At 42.3% G+C, this 25,590-nt stretch overlaps 1 protein-coding gene across 18 annotated transcripts in view; it reads left to right on the top strand.

The window, feature by feature from the left end:
• Nucleotides 1-286: 286 nt before the first annotated feature.
• Nucleotides 287-25,590, top strand: part of NCAM1 (neural cell adhesion molecule 1) — a 298,040-nt gene continuing 272,736 nt past the window's right edge. For 3 of the 18 annotated variants that reach the window (XM_081799477.1, XM_081799479.1, XM_081799478.1), the window contains exon 1: nt 299-690. In XM_081799477.1, coding sequence (XP_081655603.1) covers nt 639-690 — 52 coding nt within the window. In that variant the 5' untranslated portion in view covers nt 299-638. Of the gene's footprint in view, nt 691-25,590 lie in introns of all 18 variants that reach the window. The other 15 variants (XM_081799464.1, XM_081799463.1, XM_081799466.1 and 12 more) reach the window with 10 other exon arrangements.

Below are 25,590 nucleotides of genomic sequence, written 5' to 3'. Positions count from 1 at the left end.
CCTTGTGTTTCAAGGATCTTAGGATCTAAATGGAGATTCGACAACTTTGAAAACCTAACCAAACCTAAGATTTTGTTTTTATTATTTACTAGTTATTAAAATATCCGCCCTCCCGATTAAGGAAGGCTGCATGGCAGGAGGGACCGCGGAGGCGTGGGGGAGAAGTGTGAAAAGAAGAAATCCCAGCTCTGCCTGGAAGACTGCGTGTGAAAGAGCCCAACTCCTCCGGCAGCTCCAGGCCGCGTTTTGCAGGCGGCCGCATCTGCCTCCCCTGTCTCTCTTACCTCCTTGATGTTCCGGCACTATTTGTGGCCAGCGTGGTGGAAGGACACAGTGAGGTTCTCACCCCCGCCCCCCGCCCCCCGCTCCTATCCCCAGTGCCGTCAAAGCGAACCCGGGCCAGCGCAAGGATCTCCGAGTTGCGAGTGTGCTGAGGCTGGGACTGTCACTCATTCTCCGATCCGCGCGTGAACGCAGCTCGGCAGCGGCTGGCAGGAAACAATTCTGCAAAAATAATCATACTCAGCCTGGCAATTGTCTGCCCCTAGGTCTGTTGCTCTGCCGCCGTCCACACTCTCTGCAAGGGGGGGCACAGAATTTACCGCGGCAAGAACATCCCTCCCAGCCAGCAGATTACAATGCTGCAAACTAAGGATCTCATCTGGACTTTGTTTTTCCTGGGAACCGCAGGTACATTTTGAAATTATGATTATTCTCAGACTGATGTACTGATTGCTCCCTTCCCCCTCCTTCTCTCCCGAGGACACTGTTATTTGGGGTGACTTTACGTGGAATACTAAGGGTGGTCATTGTCGTTGAGCTGAGGAGGGAGCGCGTCGCCCTTGCTGCCCGCGGAACCCAGCGCTCTCCGGGGCTGCGCCGGACCCGGGCTGCTTCCCAGCGCCGCGAGCTCCCGCTGCGCCTCCCGCGCGCCCGCCCTTCCCACTTTGTGTGCCGGCGGCGCGGGGAGCGGAGCCGCCCGCTCCCGGGGACGCTCCCGGGAACGCTACGGCCGCGCGGGTGCTGGGCAGCGCTCCTTCCCGAAGCGGGCGGCGGGGCGGGGCGGGGGTGCCGCGGCTTCGCGGTGCGGCCTCGCGGGCTCGGGTTCCGCGGGGAAGGGGCTTGTCAGCCTCGGCCCCGCTAAGAGTGAACAATAAGGCCGGGGCAACCGCCCCATCGTTATTTCCCCGGGGTCTAATAAAGTGGGGCTCGCCGCCTTCGCGCCCAGCCCCCCCCCCGCCCAGACTGAATAACGGTTTGCAAAATGGGGCAAAATGGGCAGAATCTCAGGGCTGTGTGGCCGTTGTTGCACCCCCGTCAATATGACGTTAGTTTTTCATTTGCCAAATTGCTGGTTACTTGCAAAGCCTGCTCTCGGCCGGGAGCACGGAGGGATGGGAGGGCCGAGCGCCGCGTTTTGACAGGAGGAAGTGTGGAGGGGCGGAGGGGCGGAGGGCGAGGAGGGCGTGATCGGGCTGCCTGGTGTGTGTGCGCGTGTGTGTGCGCGCGTGTGCCTTCACACGCACCTCGAGCCCCGTGTTGCACGGTGAGCGAGAAGAATGGCAGGTAGCCGCCCGCAACACCTCGCCCCAACCTCCTTTCTTTGGGCGAGGTTCCTGATCCTTGTAAAGTGCGAACAATAGGGAGCTGAGGGGAAGACAGTCGAGGGATGCTGCCGCGGGTGGCGCGGGCTGCGCCGCCGCCCAGAAAACCTCGGCGGCCGGGAGGTTCATTTCATTTGGTGTATTTCTTTCCCGGCCTCCCTGGAAGATTCTTCAGTGCGTACCCACCCTCTCCTCCAGCTGCTCTCCCCACCCGACCCCACCCAGGGATTTGCGCTCTGGCGTGGACGGTCGGGAACGGGGAAGAAAAGGAGCAGGGGCCGCAGGGAGCAGGGTGGGGTGGGCGACATTCCGGGAGGGGGGCGTGTGCTGGGAAGCGCCCGAGGAAAGCCGGGAGGAGGGGGCTGTGTGTCGCGGCCGCCGCTGCCAGGTGCCTCCTCGGGTGCTGCCCTAGACGGCCGATTCCGGGTGGGGGAGCGCGCGGGGCGGGCCCTCCCCGGGCGGCACGGGAGCAGCCCCGGCCGCCGCCTCCAGCCAACTCGGGTCCCTCTCCCATGGCGACCAATCAGAGCGAGGCTGGCTGGGCGGGAAGCCGCGAGAGGCTTTTATTGCGGCGCGGGTGGCGGCCCGGAGCTGCCAGGACCGTCTCCCGGTGTTCCAGTCTAACGGTCTCGCTCGCCCCCGCCAGGAGAAACCCCGCCCCGTGGCCCGCCCCACAGTCCAGGGGAGGGAAGATGGAGTCCAGGTGTCCCCGGGAGGTCCGGCCCGCCAGTGCTCGCCCACTCGCGCCTCTCTCGCGCAGACCCGAGGCGTCCCTCCCGCCCCCCCAGCACGCACACTCTGCCCGCGTCGTCCCGGCCCGAGCGCGTCGCCTGGGAGGGCTCCCGGGCTGGGCGCACGGACGCGCGTGCGCCGACCGGCCGGCTGCGGGCTGGAGGCGAAGCTGAGGGCGGGGCCTCAGGGGGGCTAAGGGGGGCCCCCAGCTGCGGCCAAGCCCCAGTCAGCAGATCCATTGGTCCCGCCGCCACCTGGCCGGGGCCGCCCCGGGCGTTCCCTTTTCCGTCGTGCGGGCGGGGTCTCCGCGCGCGACCTGCCCTCCCGAGACCGTGCGTTTCTGGGACCTCCTCCCCTCGAGGTGGGGGCGTGGCCACGGAGACCTGATCTTTGGGGGGATCTGGGGGATCGCCGGCCTACCTTTCCACCGCCGTGATGGGTGTAACCTTCGGTGTTCGGATTTGAAGACAGGCTCAAGCTGGTACACGCCCAGGGAGTCCCGGATTGGGATCTGGTGGCTGCCCAGCAAGGGTGGCGTTCGTACCAGTGTTCCCTGGAAGGAAAGCGGCCTCAGTCCTGGCCCTGGAACCGTGAGGATGGGGCAAGGCAGAACATGAAACACATACATGGTTGCTTAACAAAAGAAATAAGTTGAACGGTTTTCTAAAGAGAAATAATGTTCCGTTAAAGTATTAATAATACGATCGTTTAAAAAAATTGATGACTTCAGGTCAGAGGGTCAGGGCGAAAATAAAAACAATATTATATACACACACATACATGTATTTGTGTATACATAGTAATAATTATTACTGTAATTATAATAGTAATAATAATAACAATTATTATTATCTTGGCCTCAAGTGTTGTATCATCTCCAGGGACAATGGTAGTTCAGTCTCTGCACTCCACACAGTGCATATGAAAATTTAGATACAAGGTTTGCTAACCTTATTAACACAATATGAATCAGGTCTGCAGCCCCTCTCATTTTGGTGTCTTCTGCTCTTTAGGAATAAAGTGCAAGATTGTGGAATTACATAGCAAATTTGAGTCTATTCTAGCAGCAATTTTGGATGTTTTGTGGAAAAATTACTTGAAAGATCTGGAATGATCTGGAATCATACGTTTCTTTGACAATTTTAGTCCTCTGCCAATTTTACTTGCCAGAGTAAAGGAATGAATAGGACTGGTTTTCTAACAAGATAGCACTGGATTAAGAACAAAGGGCGCCTTTGCTACCTTACAAAGGCCAGCTAGCACGTATATAAGTATACATAATATTCCTCACGAAATGAATTATCAAGAGGTGTTTCAGCCAAGTTTGCTGTGAGTACAGCAGTGCTGAGCTGTATTTTTTTGTTGTTGATTTTCATTTTAAGATCAAAAATGTGTGTTTATGAACAAAGCTGTAACTGAATGTAATATAGTCATATTAAAGAATGTGGAAAACTTTCATTACTCTATCCCAAAACCAAAGAGTTAATTTTCTTTCAACACATATTAGCATATGTTAAAATACTGAAAATAATGCAGAATTTATTTAAAATTCAACAGTTAAACATAAAGAGGCTATAATCCAGATATTATGGAAGTGTGGCCTGTCCTTTATTTAATAGTTTTTCAATTACTATTCCTGGTGTGGAGGTTCCAAAGATCTACCAATCATGCTGTTTTCATTAGTCCAACAATTTACATTTTTTTTAAAGTCAGTTTTTCAAGAAGCTTCCCTCTTATTTCCCCAGCAGCTTGAACTTGATGAAATTTTCCCAGGGTCTATTTTTTTTAAAATAATACTGGAATAGCAGGAAATAGGGCATATTCTTGTTCAATAAAGAAGGTTTATCCAAGTCTCTGTGCTAATTGATTAAGGATTTGTTGATTTAACTGGTGACTATTTTTTGAGCTCGACAGTACAAGAATTAAGGCAGTAATTTTTCGCAAAAATGCTCCCAAACTCAAAAATTATGGTATGGGTGTGCTGTTCGCACTGGCTGTGGGTGCTTACTCAAGGCAACGATAAGAGGGAGCAATTACTCACTTGGAGCCCCACAATTCTGAGTTTTGCACTTCTCTTGGCATACATTCATCATTAATTGACTACCTCAGGTCAGTAATACATAATTTAATGTAAGTAATCTGTATCTATATTTTTCTGTCACAGGGAACAAGGTCTTAATTGCCTTTCAAAATAAATAGCACCATTTTCTCATTCAAAGCCTAATCTTTAGGCATGACAGATGTTTTTGTTTGCTACAGAACTCAGTTTCTTAAATTATAGACAGCATCTTGTAAACTTTACACTGCTTGAAATATGGACTTTGGAATTTCTGATCCAACCACTTAATTTTTTTAAGGTGACAAAGCCTCTATTTAAAATGAGTCTGATGAACCCCCCATATTTACGTCTTCAGTGTTAAGGGACTGTGGCTGCTCTCCAGACAGAAAGTGACTTCAGTGCTACCGGCAGACCTCCAAAGAGATTGTACAGACAGTCCTTCCTGCCTTCGTGCCCAATAAGTGACTGACTACCTGTTGCTAAAGAACAGCTTGAACTTTCCCTGCCAATCTTGGGTTTGTGGTGATGGGGAGCAGAACCAATGGGCAGGGAGGGGAGAGGAAGGGACCGCACCTGCCGCCGTCAGTCTTCCGGGAACAGACAGCCTGAGAGGAGACAAAGGCATTGGGAAAGGGCTCTCCTGTACTATTGAGGTTTTGAGTTTTGGAGCAGACAAATGTTTTATGGTGCCAACATAAATATTTCAATGTAGCTCCCATAACTGATAATTCCTCAGTTTAGTGATCTAACAAATATATAGGCTAAGAAACATCTGGAACTTTAAGAAATGGCAGCAAATTACAAATAGTGTTTTACTAGTCTTAAAAATGGATTGCAAATTAGACTAAACTGGAACCGCGAATCAACTGGCTATGTAGTCATAGTGACTACTTGACTTTTGAAATAAAAAAGACTAAGTAGTTAAGATTCCTTCAGTTAAAAAAGAAGAAATGAGTAAAATTCAGAAGAGCATTTTATACGTGTCTTAAAATCGTAGGTCTCTGAGCAATACTGTAAGAGATAGCCTCTTAGCAAGAAGGAGATGTCCAGGGATCCCTCTGAATCCTAAGGATTAGGTGTCTACGAGGCCCAGAGTTTCTACTTTTAGGAAACAACCCTGGCAAGCCTGTTATCAATAGTATAGGTAGATGTGCTCACTACTGTAGGGCAGTAAAATCCAGAAGTCCATCTGAAGGTCACAGTCACGTCACCTTTAGCCCTTTCCATTGTTAATATTAACTCTTGGTGCCAAACCTTAAAACCATTTGCTGATGTAAAGGGATGTAAATTATTTGGTGTTGCCAGTGGTGCCGTTATTCCCTTTCATTTCATGGTGTTGAAATGCTGTCTCTCAGCTGAAGATGCTCATTAGGAGCATTGCCTTTTGATGTCGGTCTGGGTGCCAAATGGCAGCCTTTCAGGCAGTTTCAGTACATTACAGTAAAGACGCTTTTAGGCCACGTCTACGCGCAGGCATGGAGTTAACTGTTTTCAGTTAGGATGACACACTTCTCCCTTCCTGCAGTGTTAACTTAGCTTCCAAGCCGTGAGGAGGCTCAGAGGACTCCACCGAAGGATAAGCCATTTGCTCTATCTTGGGTATGTGTTTTTGAAAAAAAAGGTTTTTTGTTTTGTTTTGTTTTGTTTTTTAAAGATTTTATTTATTTATTTGAGACAGAGAGAATGAGAGACAGAGAGCATGAGAGGGAGGAGGGTCAGAGGGAGAAGCAGACTCCCTGCCGAGCAGGGAGCCCGATGTGGGACTCGATCCCGGGACTCCAGGATCATGACCTGAGCCGAAGGCAGTCGCTTAACCAACTGAGCCACCCAGGCGCCCGAAAAAAAAGGTTTTAATAAAACTGTTGTGCATTCCTTTTCTCCCAAATAGATGTAAATATGTTTTCCTTTTGATTCAAAGACTACATCACTGATGGGACTTGAAAGGCTTGCATGTAACCTGTACTCTACTCTCTGTTCTCACCCAGGACTCTCTGATTTGTAGTTGCAAACACTGGCAACATCTGGCCCTGTTTTCTGTCTGTGTCAGTCCTGAGATCACATGCAAGAAGCCTTTGGTATCTGATTACCTCATCATTTAGGAATATCCATAGTAATGTCACAGTGTTTGAGATTGTGTTACATTTGGTATTCTCTTAAACAGTTGATCAAATAAAGTGCCAGCTTTTTATCATCAGCTCTGGGGGGAATTACACAGGACTGAGATGACATACTTTCTGCTGTCAAGGAAGCTGGAGGGTAGGACTGGGTAGAGATTAAGAGTGGCCCGCAGCCCCAGGTTGAAAGCCCAGCCACACGTATCCCTTATTCACTGTCCAGTCTTGCTCGAGTCATTTAACTTCCCTAAGCTTCAACTTCCCCTTCTGCAAAATGGAAAAATTAGTAATGCCTCCATGTTAGAGTTGTGAATGTTTTAGAGATCACAGGACTTTAGTGTGTGCAAGCTCTGTTTATTAATGAGAAAGAGAGAGGTATCTGGTTCTAGAAAAAAATAGTATTCGGACATAGTGCTTTCTTCAGAAGGACATATAAAAGGATATTATGAGAACATGGCTTCTGCAATGATTAGAACTTGATTTTTAAAAAAATCTTGTTAAATACGCCTGCACTGTCATCTTGGTTGTGAATATGCTAGAGAGAAAAGTGATCTCATTATAAGGTTGAAAGCCATTAGTACAAGGGTTGATCTGGGCTTCATGGGGCCTGAAGGATGTACAATTTGGAGGGCCCTCTTTAAGGAAAATACAAAATTCTTGCTTCTGCAAAATGTAGAAGATAAACGCCCATGAGAACACATGGGCAGGTCCCCATCCCACAGAGCCTTGGAAGGAGCCCATGCAGTGTGGGAGCTCTGCAGACATCTGACCCAGTGTTAGCAACCATGTCTTGGTCTGCTTGGGTCCACCTGCTTGAGAATAGAGGCTAATCATTCAGGTTTGTTAAGCATGTATCTCATAAAGGTTGTTTTGTGCTTTGAAGGTCAGAACCATACATCAAAATCAAAATCATTTTTGGAAAAAAGAAGCTATTTGACCTTTATTTTATAGAAAATCTTAAGTGAGGCCTGAGGTGATTTAATATTTCTCACTGCTTATATTTTTGTAGATTACTATCTGGAATAAAATAAAGTAATTGCTATTATTATTCAGATGAGTCAGACGTAAGTGCCCTACTGGCAGGGCAGGAAGTCGTTTTGCCAGCTAGGAGGCATATGCTGTATTGGAGAAGAGACTCAGGTTTTGTGTCAGCTCTCTAAGAGGAGAGAAACTGCATCGATAATCCCCATAATTGTGTCTTGATCATCATTATCCAATCCTAGAGTTTTGATATGCCTTATGTCAGTTAATCTTCATATCATTTGTTCACTAAACATTTATCGAGTGCTGCGTTCTGAGAATCCAGTGGTAAACATGTATCGTCTCTGTCTTCTTGGAGCTTCCAGTCTAGGTGTGGAGGAATACAGACATTAAACAAGTAACACAAAACATATATTTATAACCCCATGTCCTGATAAAAGCTCAGGAATGGAGCAGGCTACCATGAAAGATTATCGGGGGGAACCACCTTTGCATGGTTGGGGTGGGGTGAGGAGGTGACATTTAAAGAACTCTGTGAAATAGGAAGGACAGATGGCATTCTCATGTAAAGCATGGTTGATTGCTTAATTCAACAAGCAGGGAATCACAACAAACATTCTTGAATTACTTAATTCAGCAAAATTTCCTGAAATCTCGAGGTCAGGTTGCTTCAGGAATTGTTCTCGGTTTTAGATTATAAAGTCAAGTAAGCTATGCGTCTGCCTCTAGAGTTTATGTGGGAGACAGACCTACTCTAACATAAATAGAGACGTGGATCAGATGCCATTGGAGCACAAGGAAGGAAGCAATTAACTCTGCTTGGGACTCCCTTGAGTTGGGTGTGGGGCATGAGTTTGCCTTCAGTCCATCGAGCAGGAAGAAGAGGTGATTCAGGTGTTTGAGAGATGAATACACACAGCGATGCTGAGGGAATGGTGTGTGGGGACTTGGGGAGAAGTAGCCAGAGACTGGGAGTGGGAAAGCTCTGTAAGGCCACATTGTGTTAGGTCTTGATATAGAAGCTGGGGCTGAGAAGGGCTAAGTGACTTACACGGGTGAGGCTGGGACCATAACCTGCACTGGTTGGCTGCATGTCATCATGTTCCTAACTGAGGATAATTTGAATACACATAGCATCAGAATGTGAATTTGCTTGTCGTCTGTCAGAAGTGAGGGAGGAGTGATACTGTGGAGGGGCGAACCAAGAGCTTTGGGGTCTGACAGGTCTAGGTTGAGTCCACTCACTGTAGGTGATGTTCTGCACATCGTCACACTTCAGGGCCTGCAGTTAAGTGTCTGATTCTTGATTTCTGCTCAGGTCATGATCTCAGGGTTGTGAGATCAAGCCCCCTCATCGGGCTCTGTGCTGGGCAGGGAACCAACTTAAGATTCTCTCTCTCCCTCTCCCTCTGCCCTCTCTCGCACACACTCTCTCTCTCTAAAAATGAATAAATAAATAAAGGCTACACTTTATTTTTTTAAAAAAGTTCATCTTGAATGGAGGTTTTCTTTGAAATGTTTACAAAATACGTGTACTGGGAATATGATATGCAAAGTTCTGTGCTGGAGGCTGAGGGGGAAAACAAAATAAATAGAAGAATACTATACCAGTCCTGCAGAGGCTTTCAGATGGGTGGGAGGAAACAGTTCAGACAGGAAATCATGAGAGGTACTGTATGATTCAGTGCCTAAAAGAAGGCATATATTAATTTTAAGAATTATTAAGTAAGACAAAAAATCATCTCAGCTGGTTTTAATATGTAAAGAAGGTGTGGACTAGCTAGTGATGGTTGTGGACCCCCACGGGCGTAAGGACAAATAGGGAGAGGGAGGACCCATTTCTCTGTAGGACAGGAGGAGTCTAGCCAGAGAATTGGTCGTGAAGAGCAGTGAAAGCAGACTGGATATTGGGTCAGGTCTTACTAAAATCTTAAGTGCTAGAAAAGGAGAGGGATGTTGGAGAAATTTTTTCTAAAATATTCCAGAGTATATTCAGTGATAACACTTGAACAAGTGCTGTGCCAGGCTGTGTGTTTGATGCTAGCTATGAATTAGCAGGGAGAGAAGTAGGAGCAGACTGCTGGGCATCACTGCAGTACTTGGAGGGAGTGTTTGTTTCTGTAGCAGCCACTCTAGTGGCTGGACAAAATAGTGGGTTAGGAAAAGGATTTTTGCTACACAAAAATCAAATTTTAGAACATTTTATAAAAATCCAATTTTTATGGTTCCAGAGGGGTTTGTTAAAGGAATCCAACGGTGATATAGTTTGTAAAACAGATAATCTTGGAAAGATACACTTGTAGTGGTTTTGGATAAGGATAAAAAAGGCACACGGCTGAGATGTTAGAGATGACAAAGCAACCAACTGGGGTAGATGATAGGTCCAAAATGGGAAGTGACTGGGAGAGAGAAAAATTTTTAAGTCGCAGACCCGAGGGAATGAAATCATGGAATTGTCAGTGTGATGGGAAGACTGAGGAAAGGGGTTACCTTGAATGAAAGATGGACCTCAGTTAAAAACATGTGAGGTCTTAGAAAAAAATTGAGCATCTTGGTATCTTACCTTCTAGGTCAGTATTTTTTAACTGTTGGTGGTGATATCTATTTAATAAACTTCCACCAGCACTAAGAAAAGAAGAAAAAGAAGGAAAGGAAGGAAGGAGGGAGGGGGAAAGTGGAGGAAAGAGGAAATGGAATAGAATGGAAAAGAGTATATATATCTTATCTAGCAAGGGTTAAGTGTTATTTTGTGGAACTTTTGTTGACCCAGTTGTGATGGGAAACATTTAATTATGGCTCAGATTAAAATAATATCATAAATATTATGGGACTAGACAGAGGCTAAATCAATCTGTGGTGCAGAGAAGGTGTAGGCCAGAGATCTAATGGGTTTGGGGCAGAGGGAGAAGCAGTGACAGCAGAAATACTTACTGAGCGTCTACGCAGTCTATTAGCTGCAGGTGTAAAGCAAAGCTTTCAAACTCAACAGTACAATACCTTGACCTTGGAAAGCCTACTCTCTAGTGGAGAATGGAAAGACAACTGGGAATACCAGGTAGCATCTAAAGCCAGATATGCGGCTAAGATTTCAGAGGCAGAGTGAAGATTACCTGGGCAGCAGGGGCGGTTGGAGAACTCTCCCCAGCGTGGTGAGAGCTGGAGGCTTTGTAGTAAGGATTTTGCTTTGCATAGGGGAAGCATGGATGAGGTAGTTTACCTGTTCCATGTTTGGGAGGAAGCCGCGGGGAGCCCATCCAGGGGGACCAGGAAGACTGAGGGTTCATAGTAGTCTATATTTTTATCCCTTTTCAGTGGAAAGAAAATACCGTGGGTTACAATCAGTGCATTATAGAATCTTCATCACACCGAAGTATTTATGTTGTAGTATTTACGTAGCGTTTAGAATGGCATCTTGTCTATAATTCGGAAGGCAGTATTGAACAAAAGGGGGGAGCCAGAGCCTAGTGCTGTGCATGTCTCGGTTAGAGAAGAATGATGTTAAGTGGACAAAAGTTGGAAACAAATGGTATATATAATACCGATTCTGTTTTTTAAAAATTCCTTTCACTTCCTAAGGCTGGAAGAATACATTTTTTATACCATTTGAGTTTTCTCTAATGAGCGTATATTGCTTTATATTTGGATTACAAAACAAATACTGTATTAAAAAGAGGGCAGTAGTGCGTAATGTGGTTATGCGTGTCAGGAAGATGAGGTGCAAGTAGAAACTTTGGATTTGTTTCATAGGAGAGTGGGGGATCTTAGAGAATTTTAGTTGGATAGTGAAATTCACATTCTCAGAGTCAAAGACTGAGGAGGAGCTGATATCCAGGATACTGGACCACGAAGAAGGGAAGAATGGGGTATTGGGATGGGGGAAGGCTTCACACTGGGGGCCATCTGGGCACTTGTATCTGCACAAAAGAAAAGACCCCGGTGATGAACAAACCTTGCAAAGGACAATGGGATGGGTTCATCTGAGAGGAAGTGAATAATGTTAAGAGGGTTTCCTCCCCAGGGATTTCATTTATCATGGCAGACGATAAATTTTAGACAATTTTGTTTTCTTTGCATCATTGCCCATGATATTCATACTTTTATTCTACACCTTTAAAAAAGGTTTGTTGATAGCAAAATCTTTTGAAGTTTGTTCAGTGTGTCACAGATTGGATACGTTGTTTTTATTAGATTGGCAAAAGAGTGGACATGGGCGTGACTGACTACTGATGTTCTTTTATCATAGTGCTTCTGTGAGTGTCCCTCTGTCTGTGTGAGGTGCTGCCAATCGCTAGTTAAGCTGCAGTTGCTGTACGAGAACCGGAGTCAGGGTACAGCTTGGTCTCTGCTGTCAGGAGCATGAGAAGATGTGAATCCAGTGCAAGCTCTTTGATCTGAGTTATAATGCAAATTATCTTCCTTTCTTAATTTAGTATCTCCTTTTGCTGTGGTAGAGCAATGCATTCTGTAGGGGGTGCCTCGGGGGCCTTTGACATAAAATTGGCATTTTGTAGGGTGGCTCTCCTACTTTCCATGACCTTGAGCCAGTTATTTTATCTCTCCGACGCTCAGTTTATTTCCCTGTGAAACAGGAATAATAATACACCCCTAATAGGGTTATTGTGAGGATGAAATGAGGTAATTTATGCAACTGTCTGGCACATAGTAAGCTCAGTCATTTTTTTTCCTATTTTCCCTTTTTCTGCTAAAGTTCACAGTAAAGGGGTGTACAATTAGTGTTGGATTTAAGTATTGATTATAATTAGAATCACATTTTTTTCCCATTTAGTTTTCATTCTCTGAGAGTTCAGGATCACCATGAATTGCAGTTGAGTTAGAAACACCATGGCTGATGGCTTAGCTGTTTCAACTCCAAAGTCTAGTAGGTCTTGGTTTTGAAAAAAGTAGAATTTTTAAAAATAAATTGGTTTATATAGATTTTCCTTTCTGTTTGCATAGGGTTAATATTAAACCTGTCAATTCACCATAATGGTAGAGCCATAAAATTTAGTGTACTTAAATAATGGTTGCTGCTAAAGATCATATTGGTGACACTTCATTAATCTGGAAATCATTTGTCTGGCAACCTTAAATCTTTGGAACATGAAGCATGAAGAATAGGGGAAAAAATGAAGAGGTAAGGGAAAGATGCCTCTGATTAGTCAAAATAGATAACCCAAAGTCCGTGCATTTAATTGTATGCACTTGACTGATAGGGAAGCCCTTTAGCCTTTTTTTTTTTCCCCCCAGAAAGAGTACATATATTCTTAATTAATTTCCTGGCTTTTACCACATTTAGAAGGGCTCTTAGGCAGATTGGAATCAAGGAAATATGACTACTAGGTACAGGTACACTGATAGTAAGATGTACTAACTCGAATGGACAGAAAAATTATGAAAAGCAGATTCAAGAACACAAAAAAAACACATCAGTCTTAGCCATTTAATATTCAATTGAAAAGAAAGCTCTATATATCACAAAATGCCAAGGGATTGTCTATAACAGTGCAGCATAAATAATGGGTGTTCATAATTAAACCTCATTTGGAAGAGCCAGCCATGGCCCATTCAAGCAACAGGTGACACTTATATGGATTAGTTTATGGAGCATGTGTCTTTCGTGTTCAGCTCTGTGCTAGGTACTGAAGGAGGTATGATTTCAAGAAGTTTCCATATAGTTGCAAACATGAAACAAACATAAATGTAGATACCATTGTCTTCACCAATGGTAAATTGGAATGAAAGAGGTAATATAAATAGTGTTACTCATATGGAAAATTCAATCATGAGACATTCTAATCCCCAAGGATTTAGGACAAAGGAGATTTCATGTTTCATTCTTATAGAGTGACCTTGTTAAATATAGCTTCTCAGCTTGGTTTGAATTCTATAGCTTTTTAATTACCATTAAGAGAAGTTGTGTCAGCCAGTTTCTCTCTTCTCTACTTATAGTAGGTATATATTGAGATTAAAGATCCTAACTATTCAAGCAGTTGGAATTCATTGGTTGTCATTCCTCCCTTTCTTAAATTTAATTTTTTTCTTAAAATTTAAACTTACATTTTAAATTTTAAATGTCATGTCCACATTGTTTAAAAAGTTAAATCATTTTATAAAACTTGAAACACAAAACATCAGTCCCCTGCCCCAACTCTTACTACCCCTTCTTACCCCTCCCTCTCCATCCCATCTCTGATTTTGACTCCTCTGACGCAACCACTTTCTACTCATTTAGTTGTTTCTATATTTTTTTAATCTCCATATTTATACTTTCTTACTTTTTCAGTTTTAGGTATTATTTATTGATGTTTTCCTCTTACACACTCCCCACCCCTTTATTTCCTTTACCCTGACCTCCCAATATAATAATTTTTCTGTTTTTGATTTAAACCATATTTAATGTTTACATTACTATGACCATGTAAATATCATTCACAGCTGAACCTTGAGCGATTATATAATTTTATTTTCTTTCTTATATCTTTCTGTCTTTCCTGAAGTTTATGATGACATCAGTTTTCCTTTGCATGGTTTTCTATATACTTATCACTAATTCACTGTCCAGTTCTCAGACTGATGTGTAAATTCCCTCTCACATTGTTCAAACATGGCTATTTTCTTTCATCTCCAGGGAACATATATCCTAGACCTTACTCTCATCCTTCAGTCTTGACTGTTGATTTTCTAGGCTTGCAGCAGTTAATTTATATTTGCCCGGTATACAGTTCTCTAGATTGGAAATTGTTGTCTCCAAGAATTTTGAAGGTGTTGCTCCACATTTTCTAGTTTTCTAGCTTTCACTGTTGCATTTGTGAAGTCTAGTGCCTTCTGATTTCTGATATTTTGTATGAAAGTTGTTTATTTCTCCTCTAGAAGATCTTAGGATCTTCCCTTTGTCTGCAGTATTCTGAAATTTCACAATGCTATGCCTTGTTGTAGGTCTGTTTTTATTTATGGGGGTAGATTCTCAGTGGGCCCTTTTGGTGTGGAAATTCATGTTTTTCTGTGCTGCGAAATGTTCCTACATTATTTATCTGATATTTCAGACCTCTGTTTTCTCTTTTTTCTGGAGCTCTTATTCAGAAGTTAGATTGCTCTATTTTTTTTTTTTTTTTTTTTTGGTCTTCTCTTTCCTATCATTCATTTCTTTGTTCCTCCAGCCCTCCACCCTTTACTTTCTGGGAGGTTTTGTCAGCTTCTTGCCCATTTTATATTGAATTTTCTATTTTGCTAATATTTTTAATATCTAAGAGTTCTGTTTTATTGTCTGAGCATGTTTTATATCTCTTGAGTATCTTAGAAAAATTTTCTTGCTTGCTCTATTCTCTCTTTATCCTCTGAATTCGCCTTTATTGTCTGTTTTATATCTCCTCTGCGTTTCATATTGTTCGATTTCATTTCTTAAATTATAATGATCCTTAGCTGTCTATTAGTAATTGGGAGTGAGACACTGAAAAGCTGTGGGGAATCTCTGGGTGGGTGGGCTTCACTGAGGCTGATCCATTGGGTGGGGGACGTCCACATCCACTCAGTACCTACGTTTTCTCTTGAGCTGGTCAGTTTAAGACAGTCTAGTATTTTGCAGCCTGTGGGGTGTAAGTCTAACTATTGTCTTACTCTGAGCTGAATGGTTTGGGAGTATTTTATCTACTAGTTGAGATTTCACTGGATCTCTTTTCAGTGAGGCATTTCTGCCCTCAACAATGTCTGGCATCCCCAAGAGCAGATTCCCTGGGATTTAACCTCTCCAGCTAATAAAAATTCAATCTCTTGCTGGAGTGAAGAAGAATTCAGGATGGGAGAAGAGATACATGGCCCCCACCCTCCTGTGGCTTACAGTTGGGTGCATGTGTGTTCAGTGGGAGTTAGTGGTATGAGAGGGAGCGGTGGCATGAGAAGGGTTGTTAGCTTTCATTTTAAAGGAGACTGTGAGAACCCTCTGATGGCCCGTCTCTCTCTGGGTTCATAATTGCTCTAAGCCAGAACACACACTTGAAATCTTTCATCTCACATGTTTTAGTATGGAGATTTAAAGAAGCTTGCAGAATTCCTAAAGGAAAAGGCAAACATGCTAGGGGTGCATCAGAAGCAAAGACCTAAGAATGTGCATCTTAACTTCAAGGGAATTGACAACTCAGGGAGTTAGGGCCAGTTGTGAAGAACCTATTCTGTGTTGAAGAATCTTTTCACCACTAAGAAGTCCTCAAAAGATTCCAGGGTGGGTGGCCTGAGATTCCACATTTCTTGGATATAAAGACAGGGCTTGGCAGGGATGCTGTGAACCAGAATAAGAGCAGTTTCATGAACACATTTGCAAATGGCTGTGTCCCAACCTTGTTGGGTAGCAGGAACATTTATTAGAAACATTCACTTAATCCAGTATTTATGGAATAACTCCAGTGTTCCATGTAGTTGGGCTGCAAGTTGGAGATACAAGATGAATGCTTTCAGTAGCTTTGTAAAAAAAAATTGTAGATCACTTTCTAAATTGTTTTTGATTACATTTATAATAGTTATTCCTTTGGAATGACACCAAAAACAACCTTGAAATATCAGAAAAAGATAACTAAGAGTTGTTTATTCCTTTCTCTGATTTTCCCCTTTTGTGTATGTAAGTTAAAGTTATGCGTGACATGTTTAAAATTTAAAATTTTCATTAAAGAAAGCCATCTGTCATAACGAAGCAAAAAAGAGACATCGTGTGGTATTCTTTGAAGATAAGAGATTGAAAATGAGTCTGTTAACTGCCCTAGATTACAATTTGAGGTCATTTTGAGCTAAATTGGCTTTGGAATCAGAATTTAAATTATTGGTCAGACTCAATTAAGATAACTGGTCATGCAGGCAGCTCATTCCCCTTCCTCCCCTCTCATAAAAAGAATATTTCTATTGTTTATAAATACTTCTTCACAGCTAAGTTAGATACAGGGATTTTTTTTTAGAAGATAAACATTTTGCACATTAATTGATTTGGGTATCTAAGTGTAATTTTGTGTCTAAATAAGAAACCCAAATAATCATTTATTATTTGGTTTTCTAGAGATATTCACAACAGACCCTTTTGAAGTCCTTGGGAGGTGAATCAATACATTATTCTGTGTTCTATTTCTGCTGCCCTGTGCAATATGAAGAGAATAGCTATCACAAAGACAGTTAAATTACTTTATTTAAATACAATAACAATAAATGTATAGTGGGGGACATTTCAGAAAACATAAATTATAAATATGGGCAATCATTTCAACAATTTATGTATGCATTTCTAAATACTAAAGTTTTTGTTTGTGATAAGTGAGTTTAAAATTACATTCTTTTAGCGAACTCAGTGTGAGAGATTTAAAATGACGAGTTCCATTGTTAATTTAGTCTTCACTTTCATTTGTTTTACTTATTTAGGGACTAGAACAAATATATCAGTTCTTTTTCTCTTTTGTTACGAATTTCTTCCTTTAGAATTTAAAAGCTGTTACAAAAGAAAACAATGTAAGCCTACAGTGAATGTGGCGGCATTACATTTGGGGCTGGTTATGTATCTCATGCTGTCTGGAGAACCCAGGTGTGTAAGTGACTTGCACTGGTTGGACACTAGAACTTCACACGGAAACAAAAATATCTTGAATGATTTACCGATGTCCCTGAAATGATGGCGGTAATTTTCCTGGGGGGCAGAAACTGATAGTACGCAGATGTCATGATCAGCTCCTCATTGGCAGACAGTCCCATGTCCTGGGACCAGGGGCGGCTGGCAAGAAGATGGGTTTGGTGTAAGCCATAATCACTGTTGACTTATATCTGTTCTCAAAATATTTTCACTGAAATTAAATTTGAAGTTGTCTCATCCGTATGCGACATCTTATCTTAAAGATGTTTTATCGCTATAGAGGATTTCTTTAAGAAGAACATAAAAGTCAAATTTACATTTTAATGTTTAATACGTGGATTAAAAAATTCGTATCTAGAGCAAAATGTTTGAGTCGGTGATTTTTTGTTTGTTTGTTTAGAACATTAGATGGAAATGTTGGGCAGTTGTATGATTAGAACCTCTTCATGGGACTTTGTGGGTGGAGATGGGCAAAAACAAGAATAACGTGACAAGCGAGGTGTTTATTAATGTCCTATCCAGTAGCTTTACATTTTCTTGGAAATTTTGGTAAAAAAAATCACCAAGGAAACGTGTGATTGGAAATGCTTCTTAAATTCTTTTATTGAGATTCAGTGTCACACGGACATCATTTGTAGTGCAAAGATTCCATTTTCTTTGTAGCATTACTTTACTAAACAGATTTCCTTCAATTTTCTATCAAAACACAACCTTATGTTGAATTTAACAATAATTTGGAAAAGTCACAAGGTTTATTAAGGTGCATGTAAGCTGGAGGGAGTACCATAACAATGTAATTTCTTAGTCTTATTTTGGAATTTATAGTAAATTTTAAGAGTTACAAGCTTTCTAAAGGCACATGCCAGACAGATCATTCAGTATTAAAAATGAAGTGTAGTTTCTTAAAAAGAAAGTAGAGCTTGAACCTTGCTTCATACAAGTTGAGTTTCCTAGATTTGGGAAAAAATTAACATACTAGAATCGATAGTTGACCATAGCTTTAAATATGATACAAAGGGTTTAAAAATCTAACTTGTCATTGTTTACAAAATATTGGCAATCTGGAGCTAAAGCGCTTGGTGTTATTGTGTAATCTTCTGTTTAAAAATAAACAGTGGAAATAATTGTAGAAACCTCTGGGTTTAGAAAAGCTTGTTGGTGGTTCTTCACATCCTACTAAAAAAGCAGGCTGTCTTTGCATATTAATCACTCTGTGAAAGGAGGCTTGCCTTATTTGCATTGTGCATGCACTAAGAAGTCCAATAGTGCGCCTGAGAAAAAATGGGGGGATTGTAATTGTTGTTCTCAAAAGGGTTTTTATTCCATTCAAGTGGAAAAGCTGAATGCTGGAGAATTAGTGCAGTGTTTTGTGGAAGAAGAGTCCCTTTTGGCTACTGCATTTCGTGTGGTGCAATCCCAGTGAATCAGGATCCTGATTGCTGGGGTGAAGAAGTGGTTCCTCTGCCCAGGACGCAGACCCTGTTCCTGTAGAGATCTATAATCTTGTAAGCACCTCTGCTTGTTTTGCATCCAAAAGAGTTAAATTGCAATTCTGGCGACACATGCAGTGTTGGAAATCTCAGGATAATTAAATAGGAACCAAAAAAATCTGAATTTTCGTAGTTTGTGTCTTAGGGTTAGGGTGGGGATACACGATACACAACTAAGTAAATGATGTAGTAGCATTTTTTTTTTTTTTTTGAGAAAGTATGTGATTTAGTTAACACCTTGCAGGTAGAATTTGCCCCCCAAATTGGTTTTAGATGATATATTTGAAATTACCTTAATATCATGGTACCTTTTTTTTGCTTCATTGTATTTTAAGACTCATTGGTTGAATATGAACCTTGAGGATAAACAGCAGAAATGTTCTTAATGTTACTGAGGCTTTCTTTTCATAAGATCTCACAGGATGAGAGAGTTCCTTTCAACACATTTCTCTTCTGACATGGTGGAACATATGTTCGCCAAGCCTTTTTCTGATCCTGTAATTCAAGGCACTTCTCTAGCTGGCACCAGCCCCGGGAACCAGTATAGTCTCCAGACCTCAACATGTACATTAGTTAGTTTGGAGGTGTGTTACTTTGTACTGATCTATATCCTTTCCATGTTTCTAGCATGTTTCAGGCATTTCTGCACAGTGTATGGCATTCGAAGTTAGACCTTGAATTTTACAAGGGACAGAATGTTTCATTATCTGTGTACACGTGTTTTGACAAAATGACTATGTGTCATCATGGAGACAACGCCTATTGTTCTAAATGATTTTGTGAGATATTAGAAGGTAGTTAATTGATTTAAAAGGTTGTCCACAGATTTTACTAAAAACCGCTTGGCTGATGTATATTTGACTATCGATGTAACTTTTTGTTGTCCTCTTTCATATTGTATGGATTTGGTTGTTTGATGGTTGAACACAGATCCTCTGGTTGGCACCATTTATATTTTATTTGAATTGCTTTCTGAAATATTCATGTATAGAAAATTGTGTTTAATTTGGGCTAATGCAGAGTATTCCATAGACTTTAAGTGTGTATTTGGGTTGCTGTTCTAAAGAATAGAAGTAGCCAAGATGTAGTTTGAAAAAGTAGGACCACAGAAGTTAGACTGATAGAAGAAAAACACATACACACGCCATGGTTTCTACCACTCAAAAAAGACCCTAAATAGATTTCATAGTAAAGTTTCTTTGAAAATAAATATATTAATGATATGCTTCTCCGTAATTTTTGTTGTAGACATAATTTTTAGGGTTTATAGTTAATAATTTAAATTTGAACCCTTTAATAAAATATGAAATGCATTACACATTTATAGGATTGCATAGACTTCATAAGTATGAAAAATTATTTACCAACAAAAACAGCTGGTATCAAGAACTGCATGATCATCTCAATAAAGGCAGAAAAGCATTTGATAAAATGCAATACTCATTCATGATAAAAACACTCAATAAACTAGGAATAGGGAGGACTTCCTCAATCTGGCAAAGGGTATCTGTGAAAAACCCAGAGGTAGGAGTTAGACTTCACAAGTTGGCCAAAAAGCACAGGAAAAGATGCTGGACATCATTACCTCTCAGGGAAGTGTAAATCAAAACCACAATGAGATACCACTTCACATTCGCTACAGTGGCTATCATCAAAAGGACAGATGGTAACAAGTGTTACCAATGATGTGGGAAAATTGGAACCCTCATTTGCCGCTGGTAGGAATGGAAAATGGTTCAGCTCCTTTGGAAAACAGTCTGGCAGATCTTAAACAGAGTTACAGTACACACCAGCAATTTTCATTCCTTCAAGTGTGAAAACACACATCTGTATAAGAACTTGCACATGAATGTTCACAGCAGCATTAAGAATAGTCAGAATAACAGAACCAACCCAAATGTCCGTTAACTGATGAATGGATAAACAAAATGTGGTATATCCATACAATGCAATATTATTGAGAAATAAAAAGGATGGACTACCAATATGTGCCACAACATGGACGAACCTTGAAAACACTGGAAGTGAGAAAAGCCAGTTACAAAAGATCACATATTGCGGAACTCCATCTACATAAAAATGTGCAGAATAGGAAAATCCATAGAGACAGAAAACAGATTGGTATCTACCTAGGGTCAGGGGATTGGAGGGAGATGGGAAATGACTGCTAATAGGTAAGGGGTTTCTTTTTGGGGTGATGAAATGTATAAAAATAGGTTGCGGTGATGGTTGCATAACTGAACATCTACTAGAAGTCATTGGATTGTATACTTAAAATGCATTATTTGTATGGTATGTGAACTGTATTTTGATCAAGCTGATATATACACATACATACACACACATGTACACACAGAGCTGTTATAGCCTGTCTTTTGGAAAGAAATAAGCAAACCATAGATTTTTTGTTTTCTGGTGGACTCTATGAAAGCCAAAGTGAAATTACCCAAGACTTAAACTATGTCATTTAATTAAAATTAATTGTAATTATTTTGGTAGGTGGAACAGAAGAGGCTGTCAAATACAACCTGTGACACTAACACCAACTACCACCCAACACATTTGTTGATGATGTGCCATGAGATCCATGCATAACAGCCACGGGATCTCATGGCATATCATCAACAAATGTGCTTTATTCTTTCATAAGCTTTCAGTTGCCTAACTAGGATGGAACTAGTTATTTTTCAAAGAAATAGACCCTCTTAAAGATAGTTGCCTGAAAGAAAGGGGTTGTTATGGGGAAGGTCATATGGAAGGCTTCTGGGGGGCTGACAATATTCTAGTTCTTGAATTAGGAGGTGGGTCGTTGGCTTTTCTCATATTAATTCATTAAGCCACGTAGTTCATGTTATGCACTATTCTGTATGTGTTATATTTTGTAATAAAAAGGTTTAAATTAGATGTAATCCCTCTCCTTGAGATGTTTGCAAAGGAAATGTTGAGTATGGTATTTTGTAGGGTTTTAGTGATTAAAAGCACATTTTTACACTAGAATTTTTTACATTAAATAGTTGAAACTTCCTTTGGATAACCCATTATTGTCTGTTTGACCTTGAAGTTTTGTTTTCACACTTTCTTGAGCTTTTATACAGTGTAGGCTTGGTTGATGGCAGGGTGTGTGAGCCAAGAGCAGCCAAAGTGGATTTTATCCTTTTGGACAATTTAGAATGGTGATAATTTTTGCCCTCTTGGTGCATAGCAGGTACCGTGGAAGACCAGAGGGGCTTGAGCAGTTTCTTCCAGAAAGAGTATATAAAAGAGAGAAAGAAAGGGCAGGGTTGGAATGTACAGAGGCATAGCCATCAGTAAATCACACGGGTTCTCCATGGTCAGAGCATAGGAGAGGAGGGAGAGGAGTTAGGAACGGGAGACAGAGGGGCCAGACCGCGATCGGTGTTAACATCTGGGCTAAGGCCTGGAGTGATTCTCAAGGGAGAGAGTTCAGCAGGGGGGGTGGGCAAGCAACACATCAGGGTCTTCAGGTAAGTGTGAGATTTTTATATTTATCAAAGGTGGCATAGGAGTTTCTCAGTAGGCTAGTATGACCCAGTAATTCTACAACTAGGCATATACCCAAAAGAGTTGAAAATAGGAACTCAAACAAATACACGTATCCAGTGTTCATAGCATCCAACATTCCTATTATTCGCAATTGCCTAAAGGTGGAAACAACCCAAGTGTCCACCAACAGATGAATGAATAAACAAAACGTGGTATGTACGTGCAGCAGAATACTAGCCATAAAAATAGAGATGAAGTTCCGGTGCAGGCTACAACATGGTGAACTTCAAAAACATTATGCTAAGTGAGGGAAGTCAGACACAAAAGGACAAATACCCTATGATTCCACTCACATGACATTTCTAGAATAGGCAAATGCATAAAGACAGACAGTAGTCCCTGTCCTTGACAGCAGATTGAAGAAGCTGGGGGTAGAGGGAGTTATTGCCTAATGGGTAAAGAACTTCTTTTGGAGGTGATGAAAACATTTTGGAAATAGATAGTGGTGATGGTTGCACAACACTGAATATAATTAATGCCACTGAATCATACACTTGAAATGGTTGAAACAGCAAGTTTTATGTTATATATTTATCGCAATCAAAAAAAAAAAGGAAAGAAAAAGAAAGGAAGGAAAGGGGCGCGTGCTAGTGAAAGCAGCCCTGGGAAGTCCTTGGAGGAGTTTAAGGCAGGGGGGCCTGTGACTAGTGTGTGGCGCAGCAGAGACCCTGGAAGCTGGAAGGAAGGTGGGGAGAGCCAGGAAGAGCAAGCAGAGCAGACAAGGTTCTGTGGAGGGAAGAGGACTGGAGGGGGGCGGGGAGGACTGGAACAGGGTGGGAGGGGGCTGGGAGCCGTGCAGCCAGTGTGCCTAGGGGTGTGTGTCAGGAGTGTTAGGATGAGTGAACAGTGTTGGATTATGTATTGTATCCCCCAGGCAAGGAGATGGGATTTAAGCAAAGGAGAGATACCATGATTCATTTCTTTTTTTTTTTTTTTAAAGATTTTATTTATTTATTTGAGAGAAAGAGAGAGAGAGAGCACATGAGAGGGGGAAGGGTCAGAGGGAGAAACAGACTCCCTGCTGAGCAGGGAGCCCGATGTGGGACTCGATCCTGGGACTCCAGGATCATGACCTGACCCGAAGGCAGTCGCTTAACCAACTGAGCCACCAGGTGCCCCATGATTCATTTCTTTAAGTACTCATCTATACTGCAAACCTGTTTTATGGAAAAGATAAACACAAAATAAACAATAAGAAAGCCACTATGATAAATAACTATCATAGTCTCCTTGGCGGAAATATATTGTCCTCTTCTATTCACATCCATCTTCTTTCATTTGTTCATTCCTTCAGTCATCATCCAACAAATATGAGTGCTTATTCTATTCAAGATGTTCTGCTGTAAGAGCAAAATAATTTCAATGGCTACCATTTGCTGTGCACTCCCTTAAGCAGCAGACTCACTCTTTACGTGTATTTTCCCATCAACCATTTTCGGGGCCATATGTGAAGGAAGTAATATTACCCCTTTCACAGATCAGGAAGCCTGCTCGCTGTGTCAGTGAATGGACACCTTCCATTCATCTTCTACACCCTGTCTATACCAATCCTCCATAGCTAGACACACTCCTCTTACTTCCTGTAACATACTCATCAACAATTCTTGGTAATTCTGCCTCCATAATATCTCTGTAGGCTGTATATTTACCTCTATCCCCACTGCCTCTGTCTGACTGGTTATGTCCCATCCTGTCTCCTGGGGACCAGAGACTCACTCTCCCAGCTCATTTCCCAGTTTTCAGTGTTGCCTCCTCTGATGGGAGCCACAGCTGGACTCTGAGCACTACCCCACCCTCCCACCCCCCAATCTCAGCCAATGATCTTTCCTCTTGTTTGACAGGGAGAGGTACTCAGACGAGAATTCTCTCCCCAGCACACCTGTCCCCACACCATCTTTGCCTTCCTTGGGCTGTGACTCTGGTTTTGTACAAGGCTGACCCCGTGTACCCAGTTCCTGGGTCACACCCCCTTCCACCTCCTTAGAGAGTTCATTCACCCTGCCAGCTGTTCCCTCTGCTGGCTCCTCTTCACTGTCATCTGAACATGGTCAAGTCTTCCCCAACCTAAGAATACCCTCCCTTGCCGCTTGGCCTCTTCAGGCTACTATCTGGTCTCTGACCTCACCACGGTCAGGCTTCAAGCCCCACCCCACTAAGACTGTTCTTGCCAGAGTCACCCATTACCTTCTCAAGCTGAATCCAAGAGAGGCGCTTCTCAGTCCTTGACTTACTTGACTTCGACTTCACTGCCTTGACCCAGCTTGGGCCTGCCTTTGGCTTCCACAGCCCCATATTCTTCTGACTTCCTCTGCCCATCTCTTAAACATTGGTGCTCTCCAGGGCTCTCCTTGGCCCTCTTCTCTTTTCTGTTACACCTTCTCTGGGTTATCCCATCTATTCTCAGTTACCATCTCTGTACAATGCATCATAATCACCTGGAAGGTTTATTAAAACACAGATTTCTGGGGCACCTGGGTGACTCGGTTGGGTGGCTGCCTTCAGCTCAGGTCATGATCCCACAGTCCTGGGATTGAGCCCCACTTCGGGCTCCCTGCTCAGCAGGGGAGTCTGCTTCTCCCTCTCACTCTGCCCCTTCCCCCGCTTGTGCTCTCTCTCTCTCATTCTCTCTCTTTCAAATAAAATCTTTTTAAAAAAACAACACAGATTTCTGGGCTCCACCCCCAGAGTTTCTGATTCTGTAGATGTACAGTGGGGCCCAAGAGTTTCTATTTCTAACATATTCCCAGGGGTTCCTGAGGCTGCTGATCCTGGCACCATGCTCTGAGAACCACTGATCTAATGCAGTCACTGTATTATAACAGGTGTGATCTGATGAGGTGGCCTCCCCCACCCAGGCCTCAGAAACAGTAGCTGCATACAGCTTTTCGAATAAAATCCCAACTCCGCAATGTAGCTTATGAGGTCCTTCATAATCAGACTTCTCTTCCTCTTTCCAGCCTTACCAGTCCCCACCCCTCACCTCCAGCCCCAGCTCCCATGGGCTCTGTGTAGCCTATAGCCATGCTTCTTCTTACCTCCATGCCTTGTCTCTGGGCTGTCACCTCTATAGGAGATCTTCACTTTGACTGGCAAAGTCTCACTAACCTCTTTGTTTCTCTATTATAAATGTGGCTTCTTCGAGGAAAGTATTCTCTGACCTATTAAGTCTGGGTTAGGTGCTGCCTCTTTCTGTCTGCTTCTATAACCTCTTTACACTCCTTCTGTCATCTTTATTATAGTACTTCTCAATTGTACTATAATTATTCATTTGCTTAATTGTTAGCAACCACCAGACTATTCTGAGAAGGTAGATATCACACAAGTCTTGGTCATCTTTATATTCCCAGAGTAGCAGAGTGCACCATACATAGTAGGTACTCAATAAATATTTTTTGAAGGAACAAATGAAGAAAGATTGGGAATGTTTTCAACTGTCTTAAAAGACTAC

Source organism: Leptonychotes weddellii, chromosome 11 (genome assembly GCF_054177405.1).
Source record: "Leptonychotes weddellii isolate Sample4059 chromosome 11, ASM5417740v2, whole genome shotgun sequence".
In the NCBI taxonomy this organism is placed as follows: Eukaryota; Metazoa; Chordata; class Mammalia; order Carnivora; family Phocidae; genus Leptonychotes; species Leptonychotes weddellii.
The sequence above is the reverse complement of the archived record's forward strand: the minus strand, read 5'-3'. Positions and strand labels throughout refer to the sequence as shown.